Genomic DNA, 18,054 nt, shown 5'->3' with positions numbered 1-18,054 from the left:
CATTCTACAGGGGATTACAGAAACTACTTTTCAATTCAATAGCCACAGCTGTTATCACAGAAAGAGGAATTAAACTATATATTATATACACGTTATTTGAAGAACCATTATTTCATGTTAATAATTCAATAGTAAATAAAAATTATTCTAAATATTTTCTACAAATAATTTTATTTCTAATTCAGAAAAAGATTTGGCAGTGTATTAAGTTATTCTATTGAACTCAAATTTTATTTTATATTATTAAATTCGCTAATGCGTATTTATTATCTTGGTTAATCCCGGTTTCTTAAATATAATTATAAATATAGTTATGGGCATTCTTAATCCATATTTTAAATTCCCGCCTTTTATGTGCATTTGTATTACTATCAGTCCTCACTAGTGATGGGCAGAACGAGTCCGCGTTTGGAGTCGTTGGATTTGAATCGGTTCCAGGGTTGGAATCGATTCCAACAACTCGTTCACTGATTCCAGTCTGTACTTACCCTATGCATTAGTACAAATGTCACGCATTGTAATTAAATAAATCATTAAAAGTTAGCTTTTCCAGTTAATAACAAAACTATATTTCTTTAACACACATTAAGTAGTTCCCTAATTTCCAATTGATCTGATAAATATAAAATTAACAACGTAACCAAATATTAACAAAAATAGGCTAGTCAAATATAAAAATTAAAGCAACTGCAGTTTTGTCGTTATCTAGCTTGACCACCGGAGTTAACTTGATTCAAGAAGAAAAACGCAAATGGGTAGGAAATTATTCCCAAAAAAAAAATTATAACCCTTCAAACAAAATGATAATTACTCATAAAGAAAGAAATATTTATTTACTATGAATTAATATCAAGCTTTTAAAATAGCTTATTATTTTACAAAAAGAAAAAGCTGTGTGCCAAATCTTTAACTTAGCGGCTGGACGCTCTTTCTCTTATCTTCATTGGCGAAAGTTAAATCGTGTACATGTCGTGACGACGATCAAAGTAATACTGAGCTAAAAAATAGTATTACCTAACTGGTTTACTTACTGCTGTATCCCTCCCACTCTATCACCTATTTCACAAACATTCGTCGATTGGAAGTAGGTTTTAGTTAAATATTTGTTTCATTTGAAAACAAAAAACATTATAACGCTTTCTCAAGATGTTTTTAAGTTTTAAAAATTTGTTTTTGTCCATTACTCTTGTAAAATACGAAGAATTTCAAATAAAATATAATGTACAAACACAAATGATCTAGAATGCAGGTGGAGTCAGTCGTCGTTGTCATGGTGATGGAACCGTTTAACGACTCCGGTTCCAGCTCCAGCATTTTCTATTGGCTAGATTCAGTGAACGAAAAAATGGAACGAGTCCGGTTTCAAAAGGATTTAAATAACTCCGGATTTGACTCCACCAATTCCAGTGGATTTAACCAATGAAATTGCTGGTATTGGGCCGGAGTCGTTAAACGGTTCCATCACCATGACAACGACGACTGACTCCACCTGCACTCTAGATCATTCTGTGTTTGTATATTATATTTTATTCGAAATTCTTCGTATATTATAAGAGTAATGGACAAAAACAAATTTTTAAAAATTAAAAACATCTTGAGAAAGCGTTATAATATTTTTTGTTTTCAAATGAAACGAATATTAAACTACAACCCATTTCCAATCGACGAATGTTTGTGAAGTAGGTGATAGAGTGGGAGGCATACAGCAGTAAGTAATCCAGTTAGGTAATACTATTTTTTAGCTCAGTATTACTTTGATCGTCGTCATGACATGTACACGATTTAACTTTCGCCAATGAAGATAAGAGAAAGAGCGTCCAGCCGCTAAGTTAAAGATTTGGCATACAGTATTTTCTATATGTAAAATAAAATATTAAATAATAAGTAAAGTAACTACAGCATTGCTTTTTAATTAATGAGATGGGTGTGCCTGGTGTTTCTTTGCAAGGTTCGCTATATTGGGTACGAAATTATTTTTCCTTCGACTCCCTGTCTTAGATCGACCCCTACTTTTGTTTAGAAATTAACAAAATAATAAAATGAATATTATTTTAGAATTGATATTCTAAAAAAACCTTCGAACTTATTTTATTCTTCAAGCATCAGTATTTAAGCTCGCCAGGTTTTGTATTTTGGTGTGGATTCCTCTTACAAGTTGGAATGTGTCAGTGAACTTCTACATAGTAGCCTTAAGTCAGTTTTATTTTAGTGTAAACGACTACAGTATTAATTATTTTCATTTTAATTTGCCTCAATTTTTTGGGGCGGGGCGGAATCACTTTTTTTTAAAATAGGGATTTGAATCAACTCGTTCCACCATCGGACTCGTTCCACGTGGAACGAGTCCGCTCTAATAGCCCATCACTAGTCCTCACTTCACAGTTTACTTCAGCTTCTTCTGCCATTTTGAAATTGTTAACTGTAACGATTCGTGATATGATCTGTAGGCAAATGTCTTAATGTTAAACGGAATTAATTAAATCCACTGTTTAAAGAAATTAAGTTGTGAATTTCTTTTTTTTTTGAGTTGTCAGTGAATTATAAGAAATGGAGTTCATTCCTGATACAAAATTGCCGGATTGTTCCATTTGTTCTATGCCATTTTCGGTGAACGGTAAATTTTTATATAGCTATTTTTTTAGAAATTGAAATTGTCATTGTAAAGTTTTTAGCCATCTTTATTGTTGATATCCTTTTATTTCTGTTTTATATAGGTTTTCTATCCACTAAGTCTGAAAGAATACCGTTGCTTTTGCATTGTGCCCATCCGGCTTGTGAAAGTTGTATTATATCAAATTTGCGCATGAAAAATTTTATTACATGCTTGAAGTGTAAAAAAGTGTCTTCTGTAATGTCTTCGTAAGTATTTATTTCAAAATGTTTAACGCATTTTGATCAATTCTAATGCCATAAAATTTATTTACTTTCCGTTATAGAACTGATGACAGTGATGTTTTGTCACAATTCCCGATTGACAATAACCTTTGTGGAATGTGCTTCAATAAATACAATAGCATTTCCTTGCAAAGTGATACTCAGATAGGCTTTATAAAACCTGTTGCAAAGAAAAAAGATACATCCAAAACAAGTAGTAAGTTTTTACATCTGCTCTGTTAATTGTTTACTTGAAATGATTATGTAAATTTGAGTTTTAAAGAGCGTAAAAATCACGATGAGATCCCAAGAAATTTGTATGATTAACTGTTTTGTTAATTTCTTTTAAATTTCATTTTACAGCACTTTGTAATGAATGCGAAGATGAAAGAGCCGACCAATCATGTAAACAATGCAATGCCCCTTATTGCAGCTCTTGCTTTAAAAAGGTATTACACAAATTTTAAATATATTTTATAGTTAATCATTCGTTATGTTACTTAAATATTTAATAAAGTACAGAACATTCCACTTCTCTAAGGTTAATAATTTTCAAATAAATACTCGCTACATAGGGACATAGTGTTAATATAAAGTATGCAGCTGACATAGGAATTAATATGCATAGAAATAAAATAAATAAATTTTAGAGACAGAAAATTTATTTTACTTTTATTATCACTATTCAGAAATTGTATAGGAAACCGTAAGATTGTACTCCTAAATTAAATTAACAGCGGTTTTATTAACAGGTTCATTCGGCGGCAAGAGCATTACGCGATCATGCTGCCACACCGTTGCATGAAAGTAATAGTGCAAACAGTTTAGGCGATGTTGAAGTTACATCGTGCAAAGCACATGTGACGCATAATTTGGAGTTTCATTGTAATGAGTGCGATGTTACCATCTGTTCATTATGTCTATTGGCTTCACACAATGGCCATAAAGTAGAAGTACTTTTGGAAAAGGTAATTTTTTTAAATATTTTTTTTCGGGGATAATCTGCCCAGTGGCGCACCAGGATCTTTCAGGGGGAGGGGTTGTGTGAATAGTGAATACTATAATTTTTGTTGAAACGATGTAATATACCATAATTGGCTGTCATTTATAATTAAGTTTAATTATAAGTTATATATTAAGTTAAATTATTTTGTCCATGACTTGGAAATTATTTGATAACTTCCAAGACAAATAGCCGAGAGTACTGCGGTGATCCGAGGTATATTTCTGTAAGCCTAGGAAAACTAATCGATTAAACTAACAAGTAGAGCTATTTGCAATGCGTTTTGTTCTAATGTGGTTATAACAGAAGAAAAACACTTTCAGTGTTGAAATTTTCTTGAAATACCAGGCGGGAGCTATTTAAGTCTAGCAAAATGTCTCAGTAGTAATGCAAAAGTATTGTAATCACTCCTCCAAAAAGTTATAGATTTGAATCATTAGAATCTTTCAATTTCAAGTAAGAATACATTTGTTCATTTCCACCTGATTGTTTGCTGTTTCTTTAGATTTCATTATTCTTTCCAGGTCAGAAAGTAGGCCTGAACATTTTTCATTCCCAGTTATTCAGCTGTATCTTTTCTGTGAATGTCGAAAGTCAGGTTTTCGATCCATAGAGCATCACTGGTCTTAAAAAGTGATTTTTGTATTTCTAGATAACCTCTTATTATGAAGAGTCGGACATAGTAAGATTGCAAAACACCTGCTACAATTTTGAACTTGATGTCATGGTTGACTTCTTTTTTACTAATAAATTCGGAACATAATTACTTAAACTAACTTTTGGCTTTCAACCAGCAGATCCAAACCTTGTTTTCTCGTTCACACAATATTTTGGGACTTACCTTCGTTATCTAGGGGTGCACACGGCACCGCTTCTTTTTTGGCTGTTTTGATCGCTGATCCAGACTATAAGTGCCACAACATCAGCTCAAGCGAGGTATTGTGAGAGCTAGTTCTGATACATCTGTTCCTGGATTTATGGATAGATGCACTTTCCTCAGAGCTTTCTCCAGAAACTACATCTCTCTCTTAAAAACCCTAAGATTTTATTTTTAGACCTTCAAATGAATATGTACATTTAAGTGGGTTTTCAAACAAGTATTTTGATCAAAATGCATTTCTAAAAACTCCAAGTTCAACAGATTTATAAATTTTGTATTCTAATTTCAGAACAAAGAATGCCGTAATGAGTTGATAGAAGAATATGTTCGTGTCAGCAACATCCAGCGGCGTCTGAAAGCATCGAAAAAGGTTAGTGGATAGTTTCATTAAAATTGAGCATATTCATCGAGTTCTGAATGACAGAACTAACGAGTTATTCTTTGATGTTTCGCTTATGATTACTTATTGAAGTTCCAATCTCGATTACTTATTACTTCAAACGTCTATTTAACTAAACTAATCGAGTGTTGGGAACAATTCATGACAGTTGCGAATTCTTTATGTACCCATAGCTTCTGTAGTATATTACAAGTTTTCAGGGAAATCCTTCTGTGTACTATGGCAGCCGATTCACTTTCAAATCTCAACATTTTCGTATTTTATATATACAGTACTTTCTACGAGTATCGCTACCGCTCTCAACTTCATTCAATAAAATTTCAATTATAAATAGTAGTATAAAAGTCAATCCTCCAGTATAAAAGAAGTTCACATTCTTTTTGCACTTACTGTACTACATTTCTGTCTAACCAAATAGTTATATCTTGGGACAACATCTAGAATAAATGTTTTGTATAAGAACGCTCGCGATTTGAATGTATTTTATTTTATAGAAATTAAACGGTTTTAACTTTTCTTCCTTACAAATACTCTACCTTAGGATCATTTAAATGCAACTCTAATCCTTAGTCCACTATTAAGGACTTATGAGAAAATTATGGATTCTGAGAAATGTTTAATTACAACTTTTGTCGAGAAGTTTTCTGCTCCAATGAAATATTTATAAGTTTGGCTACCGGATGCCGAAATTAGCTTGAATAGATGCTTGAAAATAATTAAATAATTACAATAAAATATGTTCCTTGATATCGAGACGGCCAGTTGTATCTCTCTCTGCTTGGAGCGACATGTTTTCAAAATATTATTTATTCCCAAATTATAAAAAAAAATCAAAATTCTAATTAATAGATACTTCAACAAACGCCTACCATTTAAAATAACAATCTGTTATTACAGTTCATCTCTCCTTATAAGTGATAAGCAAAAAACAACCCTACTTTGAGGGTGTCCACTATGAACACACTCTTGGCAGCTTCTTCATTTTACTCTAGTAAATGTGAATCACCTCATGATTTTTTAAATCATGTTTTCCTTTAATTGTTCCAATCATTTGTACTAAATCTCATAGGTGAGTAAAACCAAGCATCCTTCAACCTTATCTTCATTGGTTCGTTAATAAACTTTTGAAATTAAAAAAAAAGAGAGAAAAATCCAAATTCGAACTAATTCTGTCACATCAAATTTGATTCTAATTCGACATATTCCACTTCGTCACTTTATTGGTCAGGTGACCATGTAGTACCCCTACAGATGAAACAACTCACTTAGGAACGAATAGAAATCCGGCAGGAAAAGATAACTAACCAATCCTTTAGTCTTAATACGAGTACCTTCCCTCCGAGAAAGGAAATATCTTTCTCCACCACTCAACAATTATAAAGGCTTTCTTCTAGGATGTCATACACTCTCATAAGCCTGCGTTAACTCTACAACTCTGAGAGGACGCCCTAGTTCTTGGAGGCTCCGTTTTCTACAGTCACACTTCTGCTGTCCATTCTTAAGTATCGTTTACATAATCCCTGGGATTGGGAAGTGCTGGTAAGAGAAGGGAACAACAGTCGTGGGATTTCTTACTCCTTAGATCAATGTGCTTCCATCTAACCCTCTCCGCTTATAAATCTGCCGGCCCTTCTGTATAATGCATCTGGTATTTGGCTTGAAATGTACAATAATGAGTAATACAAGGCTGTATTAATTAATTATTAAGTTTAATAAAATCCCAAAATAAAAATGAAAAAAGCAAGTACATTTTATTTTTAAATTGAAAATTTATTACATTAGAAGATTGTATATGAATTGATGTTAAGTTCGATCTTTATTTCTAATAAAACATCAGTTTCATTTACAAAAATAAATAAATTACAAATTTGTACAGAACTCATAAAAAAGAATTTATTCTTAAAAACGTACTACAAGATATTTTTAAATCTTAATAATATATAATTTTTTTCTTAAGATTTCAATAACTAAATTAATAAAATATCTTAGCAAAATATAAAATAATCATAATAAAAAACATTTTTATTAAAATTTTGTATGGCGCTTGCATTGGCACTCAATAAATTTTTTATTACAAAATGAATACAACATTCTGTAATTGAGCAAACTTATTTATACATTCTATATCCACTTAACCTCTTAAGAGGAAGCTGAATGTTTTTTAAATACTGAGCTTGTTTTTTTATTTAAAAAAAAGTCATCATAAACATACAAAAATATGTAGCTAATTATATCTGTCGTAATCCGCAAGTTTTGTTTATGTTTATCTGACAAAGAAAACATGCGTACCACGACTGAACAAATCTAGCTAGCACTGCAGACCTAATCATATTTTTAAACAACATATGTATGTCTATTTCATAAAATAATAATGATAATTTTATTTAATAATATAAAACATTTAAAAGTACGATTTTTAAGTTTCTAAGTTCGATTTACAAAATCTCTCACGTTGACTAGCAGGTACTTGTAGTGATTGCTTTTTTTTTTTTTTAAATACATTGATCCATAATTGGATTTTTTCATGTCTTGATTTGTCACTGTTACCACAATCCAGCCATTACTTAAAATTTATGTAAAAATCATATTAAATTATAGTTTTTGTTTTTAGTCCCACATTAATTAGAAATCACAGGCTAACTTTTAATTAATTTTTTAAAGAAGTATGTTGACCATAAGTAAAAAATAGTTTCCTGTGTTGCTTTTAGTCGGTTGGTATTGATCGAACTTTATTCAGTGACGTAGCAACATCTTCAGAAAATGGTAGCTCTTCTTCTTCTTCTTCTTGTTCTTTGGAACTGTTGTTTGCTGCCTCTGTTTTGTTTTTATTCTATAATCAATTGAAAAATAATTATATCTTAAAATATAATATAAAATATTTTTCAAATATTATTGAAAAATCCTACTCTCAATGTTGAATAAATATTGACATATTTCTTATGTTTATTTTATTTTTTTTAATCTCTGGTCTAGAGTTTAGCAGATAGTCTGCAGATGTATAGTTTCGTTTCTTCAAAGTCGATGAACTATTGAGATGTGATTTGGATGATTTTCATCTGCACATTGATACATTCTGGTAATAACATAACATGCGTTTGAACTTCGTGATGATGAATCCAGATTCTCAAATCGTTCAAATGAACGTTTTAAGAAATTACTTTTTAGGTACTATTACAAAAATACAAGAAGCTAATGTAATAGAACAAAGAATGAGTGAGAAAGAGTATTACTAAATCCTCTACAGAATCCCGAAAATGTAAATTAAAAAAGTCCAAGTTGATATTTACCTTTTCCTCAATTTCTTTGAATTTCAACGCTAAATACTGATCAACTAACGGCCCCTGAAAGTCCTCAGGGAAGCTGAGTTTCTGAGGAAGGATGTATTTATACAGTCTTTCATTTAATACATATAATTGGGAAGTAGCTGCACATTTCACATTAAACCACCAGTCACATGTCAAAGCCACCTTAAACCAAACAATTTTTATTATTTTATTTATTTTTTTATAACTTAACCTGCGAGTATATCCCTTGTAAATGGTATAAATGAAGTCCAGTTTACATAAAGTAATTAATTATTATTGAATCAGTGATATAAAACCAATAAACTAATATAAAAATTTAAAGTAAATGCTCCAATTAAGAATTGTTTCTGTAGACTAGCGCTTTCTAGTGGACATTTTTGTAATGTTTATCTATTGCTAAAGGTGCTTAATTGAGAAGGCACAATTTTTATTTTCCATTTTAAAATGGAATTTTCATTTTTTTTAAATTGAAAAATTAGTTAATTATCTTCGCCCTTACTTCCACCATCCGCCTTAACTATTTCCAGAGTATGATAAGTAATAAGAGAAACTGAAGTAACTAATCTTATAAGTTGAATTTCTATTTTACCATTTAAACGAAATTTCTTTATTATTTTAGTACTCATTAGCATACCTGTGAAAAAATTGTACCATTTGGGCACAGAAATGATGCCTGCCCTCCATTAAGATCACAGTAATGCCACACCTAATAATAAATATCACATTAGATTAGAAATAATGAAATTCTTCACTTCACTTTAATACAGATTGTTTGTGTATTATTTGTTGTTTGATTATTTGTTTTCATTACCTGACATCCAGTTTCGGGATCTCCAAAAAATCCTTTATAGCGTTGTTCCTTGCAACTGAAATGGGTATGTGGTATTTCGTCGTAGGCTGGGTAATCAACGCCCGCACGACCTGGTGTACTACCTTCTTGATCAGATGAAGGTATTTTATGGGCTAATTTGGATGCCTGTTACAAATTTTGATTTTTGGTCTTATTTGAAATGTACTACAATTAGTTGTAACATTTTTTTTTTCTTAGATAAAAGGACTTACCTTAGTCTTATATTGATGTTCTCTAGGCCTTGGAAGATTAGAGACTAAAGTTTTTGCTGAATGTGGAAGTGCATTAGCTCTTTGTAGAATCCTGAGTAGTTTGGATAGAGTTTTAATTGATGAATCGAGATTTTCAGGTGTAATTTTGTCTGGAATGTATTAATGAAATTATTAAAATTGTGATAAATCGTTATTATTCGATTTTTGGCAATAAAGAGACATTTTTTTACAACAGGACCCGATATAAGATCGTATATTTTACAATAATGTCGGTTCTGATGGAATCTATCCTGATTATCCTTAATTGAATTTTTCTGGGAAATTGTTTTCAAATAAAACGAAAAAACTGTAGCTGTGTCATGGACACGGCCGTGTGTTGTACATGAATACATTTACGTAACGGGTTATATTTTTTATATAAAATATTCTTATTTATGTATTTAGGATGAAATCAATGAAACAAATCGACGATCGAACACAATCTATGTCTATACAGTCCGTTGTCGATGTAGAAGCGATTTCATCATCCACTTGCATAATTTCAACCGCCCCAGCTGCAGATGTACTGACATTGATCCGCTCATTTATTCTTTTACCTTCCCCGGCACAGCTTGACTCGGTCATATGGTGTTTTATTATTACCATTCGATTGTTCTTGAGAAGCCCTATTCCAACCGCATACGATCTCTGTATTTGGTTTTGGCTTTTCGACTCGTATAGGCCGCGACATTATATATTTTTGATATTTTTTTATTCTAACACCTTATTATATTCACTGTCACTATTTTACACTAATGTTTTAAATACAATCGATAGATTGTGACGACAGCTGACAATTAAAATTTAAATAAACATCGTAGCTTCTTCGAGTCAAAAGTGTTATACTAATTGCAAATCTCGATACGCAGCAAAATGATCTCGAAATGGCGGCGCTTCCCCCTCCACCGCGCGAAATGCGTCATAGTTCTCGCTTATCGTAATGAATTCTTTGATCTTTTAGTTATCCAGTTATCTAATTTAATTTTGGATGTAGACGATAGATTCGAAACTATAATGCCAAACTGTATCCCCCGATTTTGTTATCATTAGGTTTTTTGCATTGCCTCCATATGATTATAGCAAATTTAAAACGTATTCACGTCAAAACGATTCAGTATGTGGAACTATCGATTGATCGATTTGGACCGAAGCCTTGTATCAGCTCCCTGCTGGTGCTCTAAGCGAAATGTTAAGAGACCAACAGGGATCCTGAAAACTGTGATCATTCTGTTGAAAATTCAAATTCGAAAACCTCTACACGATTACAGTACCATCTCTTAGTTGGTAAGAGTGAAAGAAGATCAAAATAACAAAGTTTAGTCTCTTTTCTTTACACGACTGTACAAAATGTTTTATACTAATTAATAAATATTTTATTGAAATTAAAACAAAACACACCTGGTAATGATTTTGACAATGAAACACTGCCTAATAAATTATTAAGTTCTCCATCAATATCATCCACATTCGAATATTCTCTCACAGTTTCTTCACCTGATCCAAGAATGTCATCGCCATTGTGATGTTGTGTTAAGGGTTGTGAGTCATATTCTTCTTGTTGTTGGTAACTGACCGGATAATGGTCACTGGGTACTGGTGGTGATGGTTTTGTGGCCACATATTTGGAATGAAATTTTGGTGACGGTAATGAGCTAACATCGATTTCCTGAAAAGGTTTTACAGCTACAGGTTAACGTAATAGGTGTTTCGTTGTGAACATGTAGATATTCTAGGAATCCCCCATTTTTATCTACGCTTCTTCCATACCTATATTTAATTGCCCTTTTAAAATTGATTTATTTGATTTAACTGCTCTACCTTCTGCTTCGACAGTTTTCCCAGCTCAAGTCTCATTGAAAGAGAAGTACAATGGAGCCATTACTGGCCCCATAATTCCTTTCGCTACTAAGAACCCTTAATGGGTACGTTCCACTAAACGCTCACGACCGCGGTTTTGCCCGTTCCACTTACTTGCGAGTGTTACAATCGAAAACCCAAGTGGAATGGACTATGGGGCGTTTTAACAGTTCATGTAAACATTACAAATGGCGACCTCGAAAATAAGTCAGAAGCTTGAAGAGGTTGTTTTTTAATTTTAACCCCGTTTATAAGCAGTTATAATAAACTTTATTAATTATTGGTAAAGTTGACTTATATTAAAAGAATATATATATGAAATTCTATTTTTATATTACATTTTCGTGGAGTATTTATAAAATTTACGTTTAAATAAAATTAAAATATCTTTTGTGGCAACAGTAGGATATTTATTAATGCAACGTAATAATGCTTTAGAAAGTTCTTCATCTAGTTCCGATGAAGAGTGGAATGCAATTTTACAAAATCGCAATAGTGAAAAGCGAAAACTTAGACCACGTATTATTAACTATCGAAGTGTAATTGGTCGTTATTCAGTGATTTAGTATGTAAAGGGATAAGTAATTTTTCATTTTATTATTTTTTTTTTAGACTTTCGAGAAACACATTCAATTATTTACATGAGACAATACTTTCATTTACCTGATATAATTTTTTCGGTCGCCATCTTTGCTTTTAAAAATTGCGCCAAATTTCTGAACGCCCACTTCGACCCAGCTCTTAAGGTGGGGCGTTTTGAGCTACGCGTGAGCGAAAATAATGACGTCATTAGTGACGTTTTCGCCACGACCACTATGACCGCGGTCGTCAAGTGGAACGGCTGAAGGTACATTTTGATCATTGTGAGCGCTTAGTGGAACGCACCCAATGAGAAGTGCTGTACACCTGTCCCTCTTAATATGTACTTATAAATGCCCATGTATTTATTCATAATTGCAATATCCAACTCTTAGGTGGGTGCCAGAATTATATTTTGAGTTAATAAGCAGCTTAGTCAATTGAAGAAGTCAAAGGAGCTTGAGAGAAGAAAAAATTAAACAAAAATTAATTTCGGTATTAAGGATATACATATAACACATTACCTGACTTTGTGTAATGGTAACTGAATCATCCTGACCTCCCTTATTATTATACTGTTGTTGTGGTGGGGGTTCTTGTTGATGTTGCAGGTGTAAAGACGTTGGCCTTCTTAGTATATAGTATTGTTTAGATGTTTCTGGTGGTGGTATCAGTTTTTTGTATTGCAAAGGTGGTAATATTGCATCTTGTACTTTGTATTGATTCAAGATGTCTGGTTGGATTTGTGGTAATACTTTGGTTGGCTGTTGTTGTTGTTGCTGTTGAATTGGTTGTTCTGGGATAACACTCTTATATAGTTCATCATGTTGTGTCTTATAGATAATACCATCTTCTTCCACTATCTGTTGATCGTCGTACGCTATTGGCTCTTGGATCTGTAAAAATGATTTTCTAATTATATGAATAATTCTTTTTTGTTTGTCTCAAAACCATTCCACCATATTGGAAAATTGTCAATTCAATTTTACTGAACAACTTTTGTAATTTAACAAAGATTTTACTTTAGCAGTAAAGTGAATTTTTATTTTGGTCATTTTTCCCCCTGCCTAACTTAAATATTACCGAGATTTTTGGTTGAAGATTACATAAAAGGACTGTTTTATTTAATGATTTTTGCTGCTACCGGATATGGTGACAACTAATGGATTCAATTATTAGAATTGTTCTCTCTAATCCAGACTCTGAGCACGTCCATGCTGTAAAGTGATCTTCCAAGAGTAAAATAATGTGGCAACTGAAGTGCAATAAACACATAAAAAATGTTTTATTGCAACAGAATTGATCTAATTTTACTGAAAATTGAAGGCAATTATAATTTAGGTCATTTATTACTGTTCAATTTTAAGGATTTCTCAATAATTGTTGAATTACTTATATTGTTTGGCAAGATTGAATCTGTTAACTGTTAACTCTTTTTTTAATATTTACTAAGTTGCCTAGAAATTTTTGTAGAATTACTTTTTTTTTTTTTGGCGCATCAACAGCTTAGGTTATTGGCGCCCGGAGCTTTTTCCAGTGCACTGCCGGCCTCCGGACAGTGTTCTCTCGTAACAAACAACACTGTCCATCACCGGACAGTGAGCTGTAAGAAGCTCCTAGGAAGAGAAAATCTAAGGGTCAGCTGCTGGATTCGAACCCGGGACCTCCGCGTGGGAGTCCAGTATGCTAACCTCATAGCTAATCCCTTTCCTAGAATTATTTGTCCTTTTTTGTTCTGTAACTTAGCTCAATAATGTTCTCAATATCCCAGAATTTGGCTTGAAAACAAAACAAAAAATATTCAAAATTCCTGCAGCTTATTTAAATAAATCTCTTTAACAAAAACTTACAGTTTAAATTGTTAAGTATAAGGGTTGATTAAACGCCAAAAGGTACACAAATCAGCTAGTACCCAACATTTCATTCATGCTTAGCTGATATAATTTAAGTAATTTTGCTGCATTAACTTTTTCTTCACATTTTTTTAGAAATTATTAGATGTCACAGACCCTTATGCTGGCCCTTTTCATCTACAAAATATTTGTTCAAGTAGCACTGTAGATTGACTGTTATATCTAGTTATTTATAATAATCAAACTATTAATTACAGGTGAAAAAGAAAAACGTTATAAAAAATAAAAAAAAATTATGAGGCTAAAAAATTCAAAACTTTTTTTTAAAAAATGCTTATATCAACATACATCAATGATTTTGTTTATTTTATTTATTTATTTTATTTTATTTATTTTTTTAAATCGTCGGTTTAAGTTCATTCTTCGATTAAAGTAATTGTTATTTTATGTAGTAGTCAAACGTTTATAATAATAGGTAATAATTATCTGGCTTTATCGCAAATAATATTAACAAAAACTTACAGTTTTAAAAGTTAAGTATAAGGGTTTATTAAACGCCAAAAGGTACACAAATCAGCAGTTCCCAACATTTCATTAATACTTCATTGATATAATTTAAGTAATTTTACTGCATTAACTTTTCCTTCACATTTTTTAGAATTTATTAGATGTCACAGACCCTTATGCTGGCCAGTTCATTCATAATATTTTTTTATTATAATTATGATAAAATGAGTGATGAATTATTCTGAGTAGTCACATATACATGCATGTTAAAGTAGAAAAAAACAAAGTTAGAGTCGGCCACTTTTTAAATTTCAATCACGGAGGATTCAAAACAATATTTCAGTCTTAAATTCGTCTTACCGAAATATTCGTGAGCACAAATAACATACATTTAATAACAAGTAGATTATTCAACAATATTTACTCATTTCTCAATTGTAATTTAATTTAGTCCCCCTAATTTTACTTATGGTAAAATACTGGAATAATTAGCTGTCCTAAAAATATGCATATCTTTATTTTCTTTATTTTATATTACATATATATAACATTGTGGGAAGAACACCTAGATTGAGAATGTAATTGAAGAAAACTATATTATTTGCGATAAAGCCAGATTATTTATTACTTATTATTACAAACGTTTGACTACAACATAAAATAACAATTACTTTAATCGAAGAATGAACTTAAACCAATGATTTTTATTTAAAAATAAAAATAAATGCATAAAATTATTGATGTAAAAAAAGTTTATGAATTTTTTAGCCTCTTATTTTTTTTATATTTTTTATAACGTTTTCTTTTTCACCTGTGATTAATAGTTTGATTATTATAGATAAATAGATATTACAGTCAATCTAAGTTAAATGGTGTGCTACTTGAGTAAATATTTTGTAGACGAAAATGGCCAGCATAAGGGTCTGTGACATCTAATAAATTCTAAAAAATGTGAAGGAAAAGTTAATGCAGTAAAATTACTTAAATTATATCAATGAAGTATTAATGAAATGTTGGGAACTGCTGATTTGTGTACCTTTTGGCGTTTAATAAACCCTTATACTTAACTTTTAAAACTGTAAGTTTTTGTTAAGGAGATTTTTGTACCTTTTGGATAGATTTTCCTTTTTGTCTATTTGCAAAGTTACGTCTGCTTTACAGATTTTTTAAAATTTGGAATAAGGTATTCTATCATTATAACCTGATAAGGTGTTAAATCGGAACCGTAACTACCACTGGAGAGATCTTTTTAAAGAATGATTATAGTTACGGTCCCCAAACCATCCTCAATAACCATTTTTTTGAGAAAGCGTTTTGAATAAAATAGGAAGGTATTTGTACGTAAATAGCAAAATTAAACTGCGATTTCAGTACTTCCTTTTAAGAGGAGCAAGAAAAATAAACTGCGATTACAGTACTTCTCCCTAAAAGGCAAAGATTTTGAATCGAACGACAATTCATTGATGTAAATCGGTTCACTCATTGATAATTTTAACGATTGCAGTACTTCCTCTTAGTAGGTGTAAGAGCATGATGGCACTTCACAGCCACATAGAGGAGCTTTAATCACTTCTTCGTGCTAAATTTTATCAAAATCGGACTAAGCTTTGTAGAAATATTGGTAATAATAGTTTCAGAAAGGGCCTTATTTGGGTGGGGCGAACTCCCCTCCTTATGAGGCATAGCGTCGAGACTTTTAAAGTACAAATCTGTACAAAATTTCGATTCGAATGACACTTCATTCATGAAAATCGGTTCACGTGTCGATAATTTGAAACGATTGCTATACTTCCCCTTAACAAGTGTAAGAGCAGATCGTCGCTTTATTGTTAGGTAGGGGAGCCCTAACCCTATCATCCTACCAAATTTTATCAAAATCGGGCCAAGATTTACAGAGTAATTAGTAATAATAATTTTGGAGGGGGCATTACATAAAGGGGGCTAACTCCTCTCCCATTCAATGTACAGGGCCGAGACCCCCAAAAGGCACATCTACATAAAATTCCGAATCGAATGACACCTCATTCATGAAAATCGGTTCACGCGTTTAGGCGCTACGTTGTTTACAAAAAAGGTAACAACAAGAAGAAGAAGAAGAAGAAGAACAAGAACAAGAACATTTTTTGAAAAAGCCGTTTTTGCTCATTTTCGGCAACTTTTTTCTCGAAACCTATTAGATCTAGGTGGTTGAAAAAAAATTACATTTATAAAGGAGGATTTGCCCTATATTATAAAGAAAATTTGGGAATTTTATCTTTTATAGAAAAATAGAAAAAAATTGTCAAAGTTGGGTGTTTTTCAACGTTACACTTTTTCGTGCAGTTTTTGATGGTCAACCCTTATACAACTGTCCTACCGGACAGTTTTAATAGTTTTCTTCAATTACACTCTCAATGTAGCTGTTCTTCTCACAATGTTGAATATATGTAATATATAATAAATAAGATATGCATATTTTTAGGACAGCTAATTATTCCAGTATTTTACTATAAGTAAAATTAGGGGGCCTAAATTAAATTACAATTGAGAAATGAATAATTATTGTTGAATAATCTACTTGTTATTAACTGTGTGTTATTTGTGCTCACGAATATTTCGGTAAGACGAATTCAAGACTGAAATATTCTGTTAAATCCGTGATTCAAATTTAAACAGTAGCTGACTCTAACTTTGTTTTTCTCTACTTTAACATGAATGTATATGTGACTACTAAGAATAAAGGGCATGTTAAAGAGAAATTTGAAGAATAATTTGAAATGGAGTTAAAATAAAGTACCTATTTAAAAACGAAGATATAATATACATTTTATCATAATTATAACAAAATAATATTATGATCTGGCCAGCATAAGGGTCTGTGACATCTAATAATTTCTAAAAAAATGTGAAGAAAAAGTTAATGCAGCAAAATTACTTAAATTATATCAGCTAAGCATGAATGAAATGTTGGGTACTAGCTGATTTGTGTACCTTTTGGCGTTTAATCAACCCTTATACTTAACAATTTAAACTGTAAGTTTTTGTTAAAGAGATTTTTGTACCTTTTGGATAGATTTTCATTTTTGTCTATTTTACAAAGTTACTTATCTGCTTCACAGATTTTTTTAAAATTTAGAATAAGCAATTCTATCATTATAACCTGATAAGGTGTTAAGTCGGAACCGTAACTACCATTGGAGAGATCTTTTTAAAGAATGATTATAGTTGCCATCCTCAATAACAATTTTTTTGAGAAAGCGTTTTGAATAAAATAGGAAGGTATTTGTACGTAAAAAGCAAAATTAAACTGCGATTTCAGTACTTCCTCTTAAGAGGAGTAAGAAAAATAAACTGCGATTACAGTACTTCTCCCTAAAAGGCAAAGATTTTGAATCGAACGACTATTCATTAATGTAAATAGGTTCACCCATTGATAATTTTAACGATTGCAGTACTTCCTCTTAGTAGGTGCAAGAGCATCAGCAACGTAGAGGAGCTTTAACCACTTATTCGTGCTAAATTTTATCAAAATCGGACAAAGCGTTACAGAAATATTGGTAATAATAGTTTTAGAAAGGGCCTTACTTGGGTGGGGCAAACTCCCCTCTTTATGAGGCACAGCGTTCAGACTTTTAAAGTGCAAATCTGTAAAAAATTTCAATTCGAATGACACTTCATTCATGACAATCGGTTCTCGTGTCGATAATTTGAAACGA

At 31.6% G+C, this 18,054-nt stretch overlaps 2 protein-coding genes across 2 annotated transcripts in view; one reads left to right on the top strand and one right to left on the bottom strand.

Moving 5' to 3' along the window:
- Positions 1–2,373: 2,373 nt before the first annotated feature.
- qin (tudor domain-containing protein qin) overlaps positions 2,374–18,054 on the top strand; it is a 224,230-nt gene continuing 208,549 nt past the window's right edge. Inside the window, exons 1-6 of the mRNA XM_074135426.1 lie at positions 2,374–2,614; positions 2,715–2,859; positions 2,937–3,091; positions 3,238–3,323; positions 3,627–3,842; positions 5,047–5,127. Of these exons, the coding sequence (XP_073991527.1) occupies positions 2,548–2,614; positions 2,715–2,859; positions 2,937–3,091; positions 3,238–3,323; positions 3,627–3,842; positions 5,047–5,127 (750 nt within the window). The 5' untranslated portion in view covers positions 2,374–2,547. The remainder of the gene's footprint in view (positions 2,615–2,714; positions 2,860–2,936; positions 3,092–3,237; positions 3,324–3,626; positions 3,843–5,046; positions 5,128–18,054) is intronic.
- LOC141457991 (uncharacterized) overlaps positions 6,990–18,054 on the bottom strand; it is an 89,835-nt gene continuing 78,770 nt past the window's right edge. Inside the window, exons 4-10 of the mRNA XM_074135427.1 lie at positions 12,524–12,895; positions 10,962–11,229; positions 9,525–9,673; positions 9,274–9,438; positions 9,097–9,168; positions 8,445–8,624; positions 6,990–7,987 (exon numbers count right to left, since the gene is read on the bottom strand). Of these exons, the coding sequence (XP_073991528.1) occupies positions 7,862–7,987; positions 8,445–8,624; positions 9,097–9,168; positions 9,274–9,438; positions 9,525–9,673; positions 10,962–11,229; positions 12,524–12,895 (1,332 nt within the window). The 3' untranslated portion in view covers positions 6,990–7,861. The remainder of the gene's footprint in view (positions 7,988–8,444; positions 8,625–9,096; positions 9,169–9,273; positions 9,439–9,524; positions 9,674–10,961; positions 11,230–12,523; positions 12,896–18,054) is intronic.

The sequence above is a fragment of the Rhodnius prolixus genome, unplaced genomic scaffold, assembly GCF_049639745.1.
Source record: "Rhodnius prolixus isolate KJV_2025 unplaced genomic scaffold, Rpr scaffold_5, whole genome shotgun sequence".
Taxonomy (NCBI): Eukaryota; Metazoa; Arthropoda; class Insecta; order Hemiptera; family Reduviidae; genus Rhodnius; species Rhodnius prolixus.
The sequence above is the reverse complement of the archived record's forward strand: the minus strand, read 5'-3'. Positions and strand labels throughout refer to the sequence as shown.